Raw genomic sequence first — 16,822 nt, forward strand, 5'->3', positions numbered from 1 at the left:
AAGTTGCCCAGTCGGGTCTTGAACCCGCGAACTCAGGCAATCCACTCACCTCAGCCTCCCAAAGTGCGAGATTACAGGCTGAGCCACCGAGCCCAGCTTGGTTTTATAATTTAAAAGTAGTCCAGGCGCGGTGACTCATGCCTATAATCCCAGCACTTTGGGAGGCCAAGGTGAGAGTATTGCTTGAACTCATGGGTTCAAGACCAACTTGGGCAACTTGGCAAGACCTTATTTCTACAATAAATCAAGAAATTAGCTGGGCATGGTGGCACATGCCTGTCATTCCAGATACTTAGAAAGCTGATGTGGAAGGATTGCCTGAACCTAGCAGGTTGAAGCTGCAGTGGCCGTGAGCGTGTCACTGCCCTCTAGCCTGGGCAATGGAGTGAGACTCCAACTCAAAAAATAAATATATAAATAAATTTTATATATATATATATATGATTTAAAACGTATTCAAAAGTGCTGTGTTCATTTGGGCTCTAAAATAGAATATCCACATGTTATCTGTAAAAAATTTTTCTTATCTTAACATGTAAGATATAGATGACAGAAAACAAGAGTCAAGATATTATTATTATGACAACTGGCCTGGGGTAGCCCCAGCTACACTATAATGCCTAGACCAAGGAGAGAGGGAGCACAAGTGGTAAAAAGAAAAATATGTTTTAGCCGGGTGCAGTGGCTCATACCTGTAATCTCAACACCTTGGGAGGCTGAGGCAAGAGGATTGCCTGAGCCCATGGGTTCAAGACTAGCTTGGGCAACATGGAGAGACCTCATCTCTACAAAAAAATCAAAAAATTAACTGGGTATGGTGGCACACACCTGTGGTTTCAGCTACTTGGAAGGCTGAGACAGAAGGATCGCCTAAGCCCAGCAGGTTAAGGCTGCGGTGGCCATGAGCGTGCCACTGCACTCCAGCCTAGGTGATGGAGTGAGACTCCAACTCAAACAAAACAAAACATGTTTTAAGATCATCTGCTACTTTTAAATGTTTGTATATTATGTCTGTGTTACAACTTCTCTCATTTACTGTGTATTTGGTGAACTTTTGGGATATATATTATACATTATATGTTGCATAAAAGTTCATAGTTTACTTCTGAACTTTGAAGGCCACATAGGAGCAAAGACCTAGAACAAAAATATCAGGCTGTTTTAGGGAAGTATTCAGACTAAGCTATGGCAGTCAGTCAGTTCCGTTGGTCTCTGCCCCCTACCTCATTTCTGTTTTGCTGCACGATGGCTCTTTTTGTTGCTGGTTTAAGCAACGATCTCTCTGCCTCATCTCTATTCTCTGGCTCCCATCCCATCTTACGGGAGTGTTTGGAATGTTGGCTTCTTACTGATATTCATGAAGAATCAGAGATGTGCAAGCTTCCAGAGTAAGGCAACTTGCTCTCCCATCACATATTCCTTGGTACCACTGTCAGGGGCTGTGTGGGTCTCCCCCAGAAAGAAGTTTCTTGTATTCTTTCATCTCAGTATGTATTTTTCCCAAGGTCATGTTTATCTCTTCACTTCACTCCATTCTTGATTTTTCTCAGAGTGCTGTAGGCCACGAGTATGTTGCTGACGTGGAGAAACACTCTTCTCAGATGGATGCTGCCAAAGGCTTTGGGGGCAAATACGGAGTTGAGAGGGACAGGGCAGACAAGGTGAGTGTCAACTCGCTCCCCACACCTCACACCATGTGATACTGACCAGCACTCGCCCCTGAATGTAGGCCCAGGCTTTTTTGGTGAAAGACAGGGCAGTGGATGCTGTAAGGACCCCATGGGCTCCCTCAGCAAGTTCCTGCGCAGTGTTGGAGGCCACGTGCTGAGCAAAAAGGCATTTATTTAAATAAGTCGAAGACTCTAAAACTTCTTTGAATAAGGACTTCCTCAAACCATTGGTTTTTATTATACCTGTATGCATAAAGAGATAATTTTCAAAGCTCCTCTTCTGACCTAATAGCAAGACCTTATAAATATTCATGCCTCTTAGGAAAACAGGGATGCCAGTTTAAATATTACCATGGAAGCAAATAATCAAGTAAAACATCTAATTAGGGTTAGTTGCAATGTTTTCAGAAGGTAAAGGTAACTTTTCACAGGATTTAGCACCAATCTCTGATGTCCAGGTATTTTAAAAGATTCCCTTGTTAAAAAAAAGTTATTTTTAGGAGAAAAAAAGGTTTAGTATGATGACAGCATTATATAGTGGACAAGAGAGTAAGCTGGATAGCTCACTGATGAAACTTAGTTTCATGTTTACTAGATCAGTTCTTTGAACTCTGTTTTTTATAATGGTGCAGAATGGTGCCTCTTCCCTTGCAGCTGTACACGGAGAGCAGACATCTCCTTCACAGCTACCTGGGATTATTTATTTGTTTATTTGTTTGTTTGTTTGTTTACTGATTGATTGATCGATTGATTGAGTCCAGGCTGGAGTGCAGTGGCACAATCACTGCTCACTGCAGCCTGGATCTCCTATGCTCAGGCGATCCTTCTGCCTCAGCATCCCAAATAGCTGGGGTTACAGGTGCACACCACCACACCTGGCTAATTTTTAAATGTTTTGTAGAGATAAGGTCTCGCTACGTTGTCCAGGCTGGTCTCAAACTCCTGGGCTTAAGCAATCCTCTTGCCTCAGCCTCCCAAAGTGCTGGGATTACAGGCATGAGCCACCATGTTTGGCCTGGGATTTTTTTTTTTTTTTAATTAGCAGTTGTTAATTAGATGAACATGAATCCTTCAAATTAAGTTCTAGAATGTTAACTGATTGCATTGTAGGGGGAAAGAAAACAGGAAAAACAAAACCAGACAAGTTCTTTACATGCTGTAAAGAAAAGAGAAAACGCAGAGGTAATTTTTAAAGGCAGTCATGGAATATGGAGCAAGTAATGCTCTATAGTCCGGATGGAATTTCCTGTTCTATCTTGGGCCCCTCCTGCCTGCCTTTGCCTAATCTACTAGTGTTATAGCTTTGGTTCACAAGCCAGACTGAATCACCTAAACAATCAGTGTGTCATGTAAATCAAGAAACAAAACATGCTAATTGGTGCTTAGGATGCAAAATCCATAGTTTGCAAGCCAGATGGGGTCGAAGGTCCCTAAGTGATGTTAGGCGTGGGGTCAATCTACCCAGTCCTGGAACCAGCGAGGATCCAGACTCTCCTGGTTGCTCCCATCCCACCAACACCCACATCTTTGTGTTTCCATTGCTGGGTGAAAGAGAAGAGGAATGGTGTGAGCAACTACGTGATGCCATCTCCTACGTCAGCATAGTGCCTTGTAGTTGACAAGGCACTTTCCTAGCTACCATTTCATTTCGTTTTGTGGGGATTCGTTGGGAAGACAAGCACTAATTTAGTGAATGACTTGATGCGGACACTTTAGATGAGTGAATTCTCATAATATCCCAAAGGGAAAGGGATCGTTTCTCTCATTTTTCCGGTCGAGGTGGGTAAGGCAAGTATGCCTCTTTTCATTTTATATTGGAAGAGTAATATCAAGGAACATGCCTAAAGTCCAACAACTATATGTAGGGGAGGTGGGATTTAAATCTCTCTGTGTCCAGAGTCCGTGGTCATTGCTCGGTAGCACACGGCCTTCACATCAGCCTGTCAGGGAACTATCTATTTCTACCTTCAACCCCCCTACTCAGCGCTGAGCCCCTACGAACTACAAACTGGGGCTGAGCTGGGAGTGAGGGCGAGTCGGGGGAGACTGTCAGCTTTGGCTCTAACCAATTCTCTCTCCTCTTCTCTATAGTCAGCAGTCGGCTTTGATTATAAAGGAGAAGTGGAGAAGCACGCATCTCAGAAAGGCAAGACCCTACCCTCCAGCTTCAGCAGCCGGACTGGCCAGCTCTTCCAACAGCGGGCCATCAGCTCCCTGTAGTTCCATGGCCCAGTTCCCCACTATTTTGTTTACTTTGTACTCCATATGTACATTTGTTTATTCCTTTCCCCTTTCTCTCTCTTTTATTGATTTCTATGCGGCGGATCAAGTTTTCTTTTCTTTTCTTTTTTTGAGTTGGAGTCTCACTCTATCACCCAGGCTGGAGTGCAGTGGCACGCTCATGGCCACCGCAGCCTCGACCTGCCGGGCCCCGGCGATCCTTCCACTTCAACCTTACAAGTAGCTGGAACTACAGGCGTGCACCCCCATGCCCGGCTAATTTTTGATTTGTTGTAGAGACAAGGTCTCGCCATGTTGCCCAGGCTGGTCCTGAACCTGTGGGCTCAGGCAATCTTCTCGCCTCCGCCTCCCAAAGTGCTGGGGATTACAGGTGTGAGCCACTCCCTGCTTCAAGTTTTCTTTTTCCTTTTTCTTTTCTTTATTTTTTTTGAGTTGCTGTCTCACTTCGTCGCCCAGGCTGCAGCCTGCTGGGCTCCGGCCATCCTTCCGCCTCAGGCTTCCAAGTAGCCGAAATTACAGGCTCATGCTACCAGGCCCGGCTAACTTTATTTTATTTATTGTAGAGACGAGGTCTCGCCACGTCTCGCAAAATTGCCCGGGGTGGTCTCGAACCCCGGGCGCAGGGAATCCACTCGCCTTGGCCTCCCAAAGTGCTGGGATTACAGGCTGAGCCATCAAGCCCAGCCCCTCAAGTCTTCTTTAATCCTTCTTTTTCCTCTAATGAATCAAAAGTACATTATTTTATTTCTTTATTTTAGGAGGTTTATTCCTAAGTTTTAACATGCATCTTTGAAGTTTCTAATTAATCACTATCTCTTTCTAAGTAATACGGGAAACGTAGAATATTTTAATACAGTCTTTCTACCAAGTATATCATTGCTGTTCAGTGTTTTGGCTTTATCTTGCTCTTAAACCCCACAAAAAGTAATCACTTTAATTATAATTAAATTAATATATTAATTTAATTAATCATATTACTTGTGAGTCTATGAAAGAATGCACAGTCTTTCAACACTGTCTTTATTTTGCAACATGCATTGTTATTTTCTGTTCATCACTGTGAAGTTATCTCTGACATCTGGCTTGTCAGACTAATGAGAATTCCTTTGTAGGTAACTTGTTTTGTCTCTCAGTTTTTTGGGTTTTTTTTTAATGAAAGACTTTATTTTGGTTTCTGATGTTCTGCAATACTAGTCTGTGTCTAAGTGTTAGATTTATTTTTATTATCCTTTATGAGATTTTTCAACTTCAGATGTGCCTTTCATTATGGAAAGTTCTCAGACATTTTCTCTTTGAATAGTGCTTCTCCTCTCTTCTCTTTTATCCTTTCTTCTTGAAAGTCTATTAGATGTGTATTAGACACTTTCATGCTCAATGTATCTTAATTTCTCTTCTCTATTTCCATCTCTTTATTTTCCTATGCTGCATTCTGGATAATTCCTTGGATTTATGTTAAGTTCACTAATTCTCCCCTCAGCTATATTTAATAATATTTAATGCTTAAGTTTTCCATTACATTTTATGCTTTATTTCAGATATTTTTATTTCTAGAAGTTCCCTTTGATTCTAGTGAAGCTTATTTTTCCATAGTGTCTTATTGTTTTCATATGATTTCCTGCTGCCTTCTTTAAGCTATTTAATTAAAGGTCCTCTTATATTTTATGTTATTTGCAATTCTCATGTATGCCAATTCTTGTTTGATTAATCTGTGTTCCCTTGTGGTTGTTTCCTTGATGATTTGTAACTTTTGTTAGTATGTTTATTTCAGTGAGGTGGGGAGGATATTTGTTTTATGGGAAGTGATCCATATAGAGAAATTTTGTCTTTACTTCTGGCTGAGTTCCAGAGGTTTCAATAGTAATGAATTATTTTTTCCCCATTGAGCTTAGCCTTCCTATTTCTTCTTAAGTTAGTTATGGTGTGTTGTGCTTTTCAAGAAATTTGGCCATTTTATCTATGCTGTCAGATTTATTGGCATAAATTAATTTATTTTCTTGTTTTCTTTTGTTGAGATCTGTAAGATTTATAATGATAAGAAAAGCCTACTTTTATTTCTGATATTGTTTATTTGGGTTTTTCTCTTTTTAATTGGTTATTCTTACAATATGTTCACCAATTTTATTATTCTTTTCAAATAAAACTTTTGGTTTTGCTGATTTTCTCTATCATTTGTTTTTAAAATATATTGGTTTCTCCTCTTATATTTATTATTTTTTTCTTCTACTTAATGTTGGTTTAGTTTGTTCTTTTTCCAGCTTCTTAAGGTAGAAACTTATCATTGATTTTAAGCCTTACTTTCCTATATGGGCACTTAAAAACAATATATTTTCCTCTAAACACTGCCTTTGCTACTTTCAACAAATGTTATTTGTGTTTTAATTTTCATTCAATTCAAAATATTTTCTCATTTTCCTTGTCATTTCTTCTTTGACCCATAGGTTATTTAAAAACATATCATTTATTTTCTAAGTGTTAGACAAATTTTCTTGACAATTTTATTGGTATTGACTTCTAATTTAATTCTATTGTGATCAGAATATGATACCTAATATTACAGTCTTTTTAAATGTACTGAGACTTATTGTATAGACCAGCACATGGTCCATTTTGGTGAAAGTTCTATATGCATGAAAAAAAGTGTATTCTGTAGCTTTTGGGGATAGTGTTCTGTAATAGTCAATTAGGACTTATTTGCTGGCAATGTTGTTTGGCTCATCTATAATTTTGCTGATTCCTTTTTATCTAAGTTTTAAATCAGTTAATGAGAGAAGAGTGTTAGGATTTTCAACAATGATCATGGATTTGTCTATTTCTATATCTGTCCATTTTTGCTTCATTAACTTTGATTCTTCTAATAGGTTTATACCAGCATGCATATTCCTGACAAAAGATGAATAATTCTCTTATCTTTGCATAATGTCCTTCTGGTCATTTTGTTCTGAGGTCACTTCGTCTCGTGTTCACACCATCTTCCTTATGCTCACTCTTTCCATGAGATATATTTTCCTGGTTCAGTACTTAAGTTCATTTCTCATCTTAGAACTCCTGCATTATGTAAGTGGTAGACAAATTAGACATTTTCATTCCACCTCAGGTGTAGGTTTGAAGTTTCCAAGTCTCATATGTAAAGTTTCCCCCTATCAAATGGCTGAGCAGACTATAAGCTCCCTCACCATTTCCCTGGACAAGAGAGTAGAATGTTTCTAGAACTCTTTTATATAAATGGACAGAGCTTCATTTCTGGCTTTCTATGCCCTACCCTCATTTTTATATAGAAATTAAAACCCGAGATTCTAAATTCTAATCACTATTCATCACATTTAGAACTTAAATTTTCCTTGGAGTTTCTGTGGTGTCAGCTCATAATTACCCTCATACATACAGCTTTAATTTATCTGTTTCTGAAGCTAGGATTTTTTTCTTTTCTTTTCTTGTGTGAGCTTTACTCTTTTTTAAAAATTATGTTTTAGGCCAGGCGTGGGGGTTCACACCTATAGTCCCAGCCCTTTAGGAGGCCGAGATGAGAGGATTGCCTGAGCCCACGGGTTGGAGACCAGCCTGGGCAACTTGGTGAGACCTCATCTCTACAATAAATCAAAAAAATTAGCCAGGCATGGTGGCGTGTACCTGTAGTTCCAGCTACTTGGAAGGCTGAAACGGAAGGATCACCTGAGCCCAGCAGGTCAAGGCTGCGGTGGCTGGGAGCGTGCCGTTGCACTCCAGCCTGGGTGACAGACTGAGACCCCAACTCAAAAAAAAAAAGACGTTTTAGCTTACATTTCTGGCAGTAAGAAAAAGGTCTATATTTCATATGTATCTGTCTTTTTTTCTGGAAATCTATTCTCACTCTCCATGTTTGCCACTTTGAAGAAGAAGGGAGTACACTGAAATGATCTTCTCATCTTGGGATGGAAGTGAGAGAGAAGAGGACAAGAGTGAGCAGTGTTCACTTCAAAGATGGTGTAGGACAGGGATTCCCTTTAATTCACCTGTATTCGAGCCCCGGCTCTTTCCTCGGGCTCCTGACACTGCACCCATTCCTCCTGACTTCTCTCTTCGGCAGCACTTCCCTGTGGGCTGGAGGTTGAGGGCGGGTTCTCATGACTGCTCCTTCAACCGTAGATTACTCTCATGGATTTGGTGGCCGTTATGGGATAGAGAAGGACAAACGGGACAAAGCGGCTTTGGGATATGACTATAAGGGAGAGACGGAGAAACACGAGTCACAGAAAGGTGAGTTGGGATTGGGAGGAGGGGGGTCGCAGAGGGCCACAGGGCCTCTTCTCCTTCCTTCCTTTCTGGAAGTTAACCCAGGAGCCCCAGAATTCAGAAGGGCAGATGTGCAGCAGAGAGTAGGGTGGACAGTAAGTGTACCTGTGTGGGGTGAGTGGGTGAGGGGAAAAAAGGAGGATTAGGAGCAGGGCGGAGGAGGCAGGCCAAAGAGAAGGGATCTGGAGAAAGGGATGAAGACAGACAGGCTGAGTGATGGCCAGAGGGTGGTCTGTCTGAGTCTTAGAGGACCCCCTCTGCCTCACTGAGGACAGAGAGGCCTACTGCTTCCCTGGGACACATGGAAATGGCTAGAAGGCTGTTGATCTTTTCCCCATTTCTTCCTTTTCCTTTTCCCTTGTCTGTCACTTTTCTCTTTTTATGTTTTCCTCTTTCCAACTTTTTCTTCCATTCTCTTCCACCTTTTTTCTCCCCATCGTTCTCCCTCTCTTTTCACCCATGCCTCTTTCTATCCTCCAGTTCCCACATTTTCTTCTTCATTGTTTCGTTTCCCACATTCCCTCTTCTGGTCTTTCCTCCAACTGATCCCTCTCCCCATCCATTCCCTGCATCTTAATCTCCTGTTATGACTCTCAGAATTTTCTGTCTTGTAGATTATGCCAAGGGCTTCGGTGGACAGTATGGAATCCAGAAGGACCGAGTGGACAAGGTAAAGCACCAGAACACTGACGTCCTGAGAAGAGAGTTCCCTAAGTTTAAGGAAGTGCACAGAGAAGAGTACCAGGCGGGGTTGGGAGAAGGATGGGACAGTGGTGCTGGGTGTCCTGAACCTGTACTGCCGGTGTCCTGTGCTCTGCATGGACTACCCTCATCATCTAATGGGCTTGTCTCCCAAAGCCCAAGCTTTGACTGAGGATAGTGGAAGGAGGCAGAGAGACAGAGCCAGGAACGGATCTCAAGGAAAGGTAGTGCTAGACTTGAAATTGTATTGATTGCTTGGCACTCCTTAACCCAATCTTCAGTCTCGTCCCTCTCTATGTCACTGTCTCCCTACACTCGTTCCTCCTCATGCATTGGTCAGGGGTCCGGCTACCTTCTAGGCAACTAGGCTTGGAGACATGAGATGCTAAGTACACTGAGCTTCCAGAAAGGGGAGCTGAGCTCACCCGTTTAGAACTTCTTTACCCCTCTCTACCACAAAACAATACTGGAACTCCATGGCCCACTGTTGAGCATCAAACGGTGAGGGATACCTCCTAAGTGGCCCCAACCCCAGCACTGCCTTCGGGTCACTCCACCCTGCCCCTCCTCCACGCCACACATTCTGTCCTCCCTACAGAGCGCTGTCGGCTTCAATGAAATGGAGGCCCCAACCACAGCTTATAAGAAGACAACACCCATAGAAGCTGGTGAGTCTTAACGAGTCCCTCTCTCTGTGCTTCTCAACCCCTTCTCCCTTAATCTTTTTCATTCCCGGACTATCTCCTCCATGCCTTTAACTACTTAAATTGGCTAAGTTAGACTTGATGCCTACCCTCATATTCCAAGATTTTGTCTCCTAGAAAAACCAGGTCAAGTGGACAGAGACATAGAGGGGCATGGGGAAGGAGCAGGGGACAGAGAAGACAGGGAGGGAGGGATGGGGACAACTTGGGAAGGATGAATAAGTAGGAGCTTAGGATTGGGAACGAGGATGAGTGGTAGCTAGAGAGCTACAGGTTTAAGGAATGTGGACAGGAAAGGGTATGATTAGGGGACAAAGGCTTATCCTTTAGAAAGGACACAAGTCGGTTGCACAGCCTGGCTATAGGAAATCTAGGCTTTAGGGCTACACCATCCTCCTCCTAGGATACTTTTGTTCCTCCGCTAATACCTCTTTGCCTTCCCCTCCAGGAGTCCCCTCTTTCCTCGTCTTGGATGTTTAATTGATTCCTCTTCTTCCTTCAAATGCCACCCCTCCCCCACCCCCTCCCCCAACCCTCATTCTCTTGCCTGTGTCTACAGCTTCTAGTGGTGCCCGTGGGCTGAAGGCAAAATTTGAGTCCATGGCTGAGGAGAAGAGGAAGCAGGAGGAAGAGGAGAAGGCACAGCAGATGGCCAGGCGGCAGCAGGAGCGAAAGATGGTGGTAAAGATGAGCCGTGAGGCTCAGCAGCCGGCAGTGACTGTGGAAGAGCCAGTGGTACCAGCCCCACTGCCCAAGAAAATCTCCTCAGAGGTGAGTACCTGGCCCTCTGGGATCTGCATCTAGGACCTCTTGCCCAGATAAGGGCCTAAGGTGTCCAAACCACTGGCAGGCAAACCAAAGGTTTCCGTGGGATTAGGCAGAGTCTGCTGTCTCTTTAGGAGGACTTCAGTCTAATTGTAATTGGGCCTCATAGACCAGAATGTCAGGAAAAAAACAAGATTTGCATAGTATGACAGAAGGCAAATATCGCCAATAATTGCTATAGGAACTAAGAGGAAGGGGCCATTCCTAGGTTGGAGCCCATCTTGGGTGAAGAGTTCCATTTGAATAGCCAGAGAGCAGAAGGAGGTGTTCCTGATAAGTATAAGAGTGAAGACAGAGGCTTGCTTATTTGAGAGATGCTTTATTATCCACAGGCCTGGCCTCCAGCAGAAAGTCATCCATCGCCAGAGCCTGAGCCTGTGAGAACCAGCAGGGAACAACCAGTGCCCTCCCTGCCCATGCGACGGAATCCCCCAGAGGTAAGCAGAGCCCCAAAGAGTCTATGCTCCTACCCCATCTCCTCAAGTCCTAGGAGAGTGAGCTGGGAAGGGTGGCCAGCCATGCTGGTTTGCCTTGGGCTGGTTTGGTCATAGCACTGAAAGTCTTGCATTCTGGGAAACACCTCAATCCTGGACAAACTAGGACAGTTAGTTATTCTAGCTGTGGCATCTCAACAACGTGCTTTTGCTTCAGTGTTTTCCTGGCCTTCCAAGGAATCTGACTTGCTTTCCACTTCCCTCCCCTCACACCTTGTAATTCCCCTCCCATTGTCTCTGGGTAGGTGTTTTGGGTGGACGGGTGTAGGAGGAGGTTGAGGAATGAAGTTGGATGGAAGACTGTGTACTCCCTATGAGAGGCTCTTCAGCGGAGGCAAGGGTGGAGGGTAGAAGAGGTCAGATGGTGAAGGCAGCATCTTAGCAGTCTTCTGCCCCATACTCTCTTCTCAGGACGAGGAGCCTCCAGCCCTGCCCCCTAGGACTCTGGAAGGCCTCCAGGTGGAGGAAGAGCCGGTGTACGAAGCAGAGCCTGAGCCTGAACCTCAGAATGACTATGAGGATGTCGAGGAGATGGACAGGCATGACGACCAAGAGGGGGACTATGAGGACGTGCTCGAGCCTAAGGATTCCTCTTTTTCTTCCACCGCGGCTGGTGAGTAGTGGGAGGAGAAGCAGCTACTGAATTTGGTCTGGTCTAGGGGAGGGTAAGAGGAAGAATGTCTCGATTGCCCGGCAGGATCTGTCCCTGCCTCCTCCGTGTTGGTGAGACCATGGTTCTATTTCTCATTATGCAGGCTATGCTGGCGGGGCTGAGGCTATGGGGATCTCAGCTGTCGCCCTGTATGACTACCAAGGAGGTAGGTTGGGAGTGGCCTGAGGGGCCTGGTGTCTGGAGGCCCCAGACACAAGAGAGGGGGACGTGGGGAAGGAGGGGTTTACGTCTGACCACCCTAATATTTCCTCAACTTCCTCTCCAGAGGGAAGTGATGAGCTTTCCTTTGATCCGGATGACATCATCACTGACATCGAGATGGTGGATGAGGGTTGGTGGCGAGGTCATTGCCGTGGCCACTTTGGACTCTTCCCTGCAAATTATGTCAAGCTCCTCCAGTGACTGCTCCCCACTGCCTGCTGCAACTGTGACCTCCCACGTCTCAAGTGGCTCCGCCTCCCTCCCCTCCCTCTTCCTGCGGCAAGTGTCTAACAAGATGGACGAGTTGCCTGAGGTTCTGGACAGAACTCCCTGTCCGGCCTCACCAAGGGCATGGGGCAGAGCCAGCGTGAGGAAGGGGTTCTCTTTCCCCTCAGTGTCCTCTCTACCCTGGATGAGCTTCTGGACATTGATCTTGTGGTCCTGCCTCCTTCCCCGGGTAGACCCCTGATGACACCCCAAGCTCTGTTCTCCTCCCAGTTTGCTTACCTGGAAAGGTTATGTCTAGGATGCCTGGTTTGCCTGGTTGTGCTGTTTGCCCACTTTCCTTCCCTGCAGAGAGGTCTCTGAACCTTCTCTCTGCTCAGTCCTAAAACTGGAAATAAAGTGGGACTGTGGTTCTCCTCTGTACGGAGGTACATAGTACTTTTTGTGTACTCATGGCCCTGACTCTCTTGGCTTTCCTCTTCCAGGAATATCCAGGAGACTCCCTTTTATCGCAATCTCTCTGCACCCTAGATGTTAAGGGCTAGGCCTTTTCTTAGTATAGTACTTTAAACCCCGTCCAAAACAGATCAACCTGAAGAGGGGCAGTAAGGTAGGGTTTGGGGAGGGGGCAGATGGTATCTGCATTAAGGCAGTTCAGCTTCTACCAGCTTCAGCAGTTGTGGGAGGACAGCCACCTTCTGCCTGGGAGTAATGACCACATCTTTTAGGACATAGTGATTCTTGAGGAAAAAAAGCACAAATTGGTGGGATAAGGAGAAGGAAAAGGGAGGTTTGGCCAACAAAAAAGACTAGAAAAAGGAAAGTAAACTCAGGTGAGGTTTAAGAGGATTTGGAACCAGAGACGGTGACCTCTGCTAGAAAAAGTCCAGGCTGCCCTGGAGCTTCGACTGAAATGAGTGACCGGGAAAGACGGTAGATGGAGAAAATGCATGAAGCTTCTGTGTGGTTCAGGGGGAGGTAGATAGGAAGAGAGGCGAGGACATTAGGACAGCCAGTGATAGACAAAAAGGGAACCACTGAGCACAATATGGGGTTGAGGGAGAATGAGGGCCCGGGGCAAGGTGGTTTATCCCAGGCCCAGGCTACTGCAGTCAGCCTCAACAAAGTCAGAGATAGAGGTATAGGGCAAAATCAAAATAAAAGTCAGGATTGTTGGCTGGTAGGACACAGAAATCTGTGCTGTTAATAGTATCAAAGCCGGGCTCAGCTTTCAATGATGAGGAAGGTGTGGGTATCAAGGAGAAGCTGGGATAAGTGGCTGAGACCCATAGAACTCCCTAGAGTTGCTGAGTGTCTACAGCGCCACGCACCTCAGGCTTGCTTCTTTGGTTTTACTTCAAGATACACACTTGGCTGGGTGCAGTGGCTCAAGCCTGTAATCTCAGCACTTTGGGAGGCCAAAGCGAGAGGATTACCTGAGCCCAGGGGTTCGAGACCAGCCCGGGCAACTTGACAAGACCTCCTCTGTACAATAAATCAAAAAAATAAGACAGGTGTGAGGCACACGCCTGTAGTTCCAGCTACTTGGGAGGCTGAGGTGGAAGGATTGCCTAAGCTCAACTAGTCAAGGCTGCGGTGGCCGTGAGCATGTCACTGCGCTCCAACCTGGGCAACACAGTGAGACTCCGACTCAAAAAGAAGATACACACTTGGTTTCAACAATGGCTTCTATGCCAGTGAATCACAGATCTGTCTCTAGGCCTAAGTCACAAGATTGACCGAGCTAGCCTTTCAGAATGCAAAACAGCTTTTATTTCTTCTTCTTGAGACATTGGGATTTCCAGCATACAGAGATTAGACACCCGGGATAGACTCAATCTCATTCTTCACTGCAGTTTGATTTGACACACATCACACATCAATCAGAGTTTTACAGTGGTTTCCCCGAAACATCTCCAAGTTCCACCTTGCTTTTCACTTTTCCTTCTATCATAAGACAGGAACTTCTTTTCCAGACCCCTGTGCTCCTGAGGCGGTGAGGTCCTCTCTGCCTCCATTCTACAGACCTCACCCTCGGGAGTCAGCCGCTCTCTTCTCAGGACTGCCTTTCTCGGCACTGATACTCGCCAAGGACTTCTGATGGATGTCTCCTCTCCTGGGTACACAGACCTCTTTGCTCCCCTCGGCTGCGCCTCAGTCTAAGCCACATTAGCTGTCATGCTTCTGTCAGATAACACTTGCTGCTCACCACAGCTTCATCTCGCTCATCAAATCATCTCTGTCTGACCCTGAGTCTCTTTGAAAAGGTCCCCTTTGGCCCCATCTGCCCTCTCGCTATCAAATGCACTTGTTCCTTCACGGAAGCTTGTACTTCCATACAGCACTGGAGGAGGCAAAAGTGCAACCGGAAGTGAGCAACTGACCGAGCAGTTGTGGGCAGTGCCCGCTGCTCTCTGGAACCTGGCTGCCCCCACCCGCCCAGATTGGGAAGGGACGGCCCTCTGCTCTTCCTTTCTCTTAGAGCACCTTGCTTCTCTGCCACCTAACCATATTCCCTGATTTTCAACTCCACAGCTCTGCAGTTCCTCTTTCTTTTTTTAAGTCTAAAATAAGGAGCCCATAGGCTGGGCACAGCATTTCACACCTGTAATCCCAGCACTTTGGGAGGCTGAGGTGAGAGGATTGCCTGAGCCCACGGGTTCGAGACTAGCCTGGGCAACTTGGCGAGTCCTCATCTCTACAATAAATCAAAAAATTAGCCAAAAAAATTAGCCGGGTGTGGTGGCATATGCCTGTAGTTCCAGCTACTTGGAAGGCTGAGGCAGAAGGATCGCCTGAGTCCAGCAGGTCAAGGCTGTGGTGACTGCGAGCATGCCACTTCACTCCAGCCTGGGCAACAGAGTGAGATTCCAGCTCAAAAAATAAAATAAAATAAAATAAGGAACCTAGAGTGGACTTTAGAAGCTTCCTTCCTCCCTTAGACAGGTCTAGATTCAAAATCTGTGAAATTGACACCTGGAGAACTCTCTTCTTTCTTTCCCACTTCATTGTTGTTTCTGGTTACTCATCTTCACTGAATAAAACCTTAGGCGACATTCTAGTTATATTTTTCGAAAATAGTGCCTTACATACAAATGTGAAATATAAGCCAAATGATAGGATTAGGAAAAAGAGAGTTACATCACCAAATAGTGCCAAGTGGCACATTGTAAAGAAAAGATGACTCGCTCTTCTGTCTTCTTGACTCTTCTCAAAGGTGTCATCCCCTTCTTCCCAACCAGCTCCGAATCATGTATAACAAGCACCCAGACTGACTAGACTCTCTTCTGTTGGCTACATTTTTTGTTCTCTACTTCCCTCCAATGCCTGTCCTTCCTTTTCCCTATTTCTTGCTTGCTTTAGGACTGTTGGGAAAATGGCACTAATTAAGGTGAGAGGGATATGAACATGAGACAAATGACTCAACTTGAGGTACACTCGAAGAGAGCTGAAAGGCTCTATTCTTGTATGTGGCCTAAGAACATGAAGCCATACCAAACACATTTACTTCATTTGGCTCCCAATTTTAAATCATTACGTGTCTGCAATCTATTTAGTAAATAAATAACCACATTAAAGCATAACCATTGTGGATTGCTATGTGAGATATGATTTTGCTGTACTAAAAAGTAAGCATATCCTAATATACTGTCACCAGTTTACATCCTTTAGGACAGTGGTCCTCACCGGGACCCACTTGGCTCCCCATTCAGCAATGTTTGGAGGCATTTTGGGCTGTTGCCACTATGAGGGTGCTACTGGTATTTAGTGGATAGGGGCCAAGTTTGCTGCTAAGTATCCTATAATACACAGAACAGTCTCTTATGACAAATAATGATCTAGCTCAAAATGTCAATAGTTCCAATGTTGAGAAGCCCTGCTTCCATCGTGTTTTGTTTTGTTTTTTGACTTTTGTTCTTGTGAATAATTGCTGTTTGTTACCAAAGAACAGCAGTATCATCCATTTTTGTCAGGCCGGAAGCTTGACCAGCAACAGTAAGAACAATTTCTGGGAACCAATATGTTCACGTCTCCCTCTCCAAGACCCTGATGGGGCACCCAAGTTGTGACTTGTGCCAAAGGGACTGCAGTGGGCCTTGTCTGGACTTCACCAAATGTGTGGTCTCCTTGAGCTACCCTGTGCATTCTGGCATGACACTGAGGTTGGCATTAGGGTATTGAGGCTCTTTCAGACAGCACAGGGTGGCACGGGGCTAGGTCTGCGCTCTTCCTAACTCAGACTTAAAACATACTTTTAAGGAAAAAAAAAAACTCCCCCAAAAACCCTTGACTCTTAAGTCATTAATGAAACATTTAAAAACAGGCTGGTGGCTTTTTGTCCTAATTTTCCCCATAAATATGGTGTTTCCTTTGGACTCTCCATTTTCCAAGGTTTGCGTTTCTGTATGTTGCCAAGAGTCTACACAACAGACTCTGTGCCTCATTTCTGCCTCTCATGTTTTGGCCTGTGGTGTCCTCAGGCAAGGGACTGTCCTCTGTCGGGCTATGTTAGGAGCACCCAGGCTTACAGGCAGCAGAGCAACTAACAGAAGCCCTGGACTTCACTGTCAAGACAGACCCAGCTCCAAAACCTTCAAGCTGTGTGCCCTTCACACTAGGTGGCCCTGGGAGGCAGCTCTCTACACCTCAGCCCCGGTCCCTGTGTTGCCTGTTCCACAAATGTGAAAATGCTTTGTAAACTAAAAAGCTCTGTGTCAGCCAGGCTCGGTGGCTCAGGCTGTAATCCCGCGCCTTTGGGAGGCTGAGGTGAGTGGATTGCCTGAGCCTGCGGGTTTGAAACCCGCCTGGGCAGCAAGA

General features: G+C 45.2%; 1 protein-coding gene across 1 annotated transcript in view; it reads left to right on the plus strand.

The window, feature by feature from the left end:
- The window catches only part of HCLS1 (hematopoietic cell-specific Lyn substrate 1), a 26,485-nt gene extending 14,060 nt beyond the window's left edge, over window positions 1-12,425 (plus strand). The window contains exons 5-14 of the mRNA XM_021713099.1: window positions 1,551-1,661; window positions 3,762-3,816; window positions 8,034-8,144; window positions 8,795-8,850; window positions 9,481-9,550; window positions 10,146-10,357; window positions 10,744-10,848; window positions 11,317-11,518; window positions 11,661-11,723; window positions 11,844-12,425. Coding sequence (XP_021568774.1) covers window positions 1,551-1,661; window positions 3,762-3,816; window positions 8,034-8,144; window positions 8,795-8,850; window positions 9,481-9,550; window positions 10,146-10,357; window positions 10,744-10,848; window positions 11,317-11,518; window positions 11,661-11,723; window positions 11,844-11,980 — 1,122 coding nt within the window. The 3' untranslated portion in view covers window positions 11,981-12,425. The remainder of the gene's footprint in view (window positions 1-1,550; window positions 1,662-3,761; window positions 3,817-8,033; window positions 8,145-8,794; window positions 8,851-9,480; window positions 9,551-10,145; window positions 10,358-10,743; window positions 10,849-11,316; window positions 11,519-11,660; window positions 11,724-11,843) is intronic.
- The last annotated feature ends 4,397 nt before the right edge of the window (window positions 12,426-16,822 follow it).

Source organism: Carlito syrichta, unplaced genomic scaffold (genome assembly GCF_000164805.1).
Source record: "Carlito syrichta isolate Samal-C Ts95f unplaced genomic scaffold, Tarsius_syrichta-2.0.1 Scaffold304179, whole genome shotgun sequence".
In the NCBI taxonomy this organism is placed as follows: domain Eukaryota; kingdom Metazoa; phylum Chordata; class Mammalia; order Primates; family Tarsiidae; genus Carlito; species Carlito syrichta.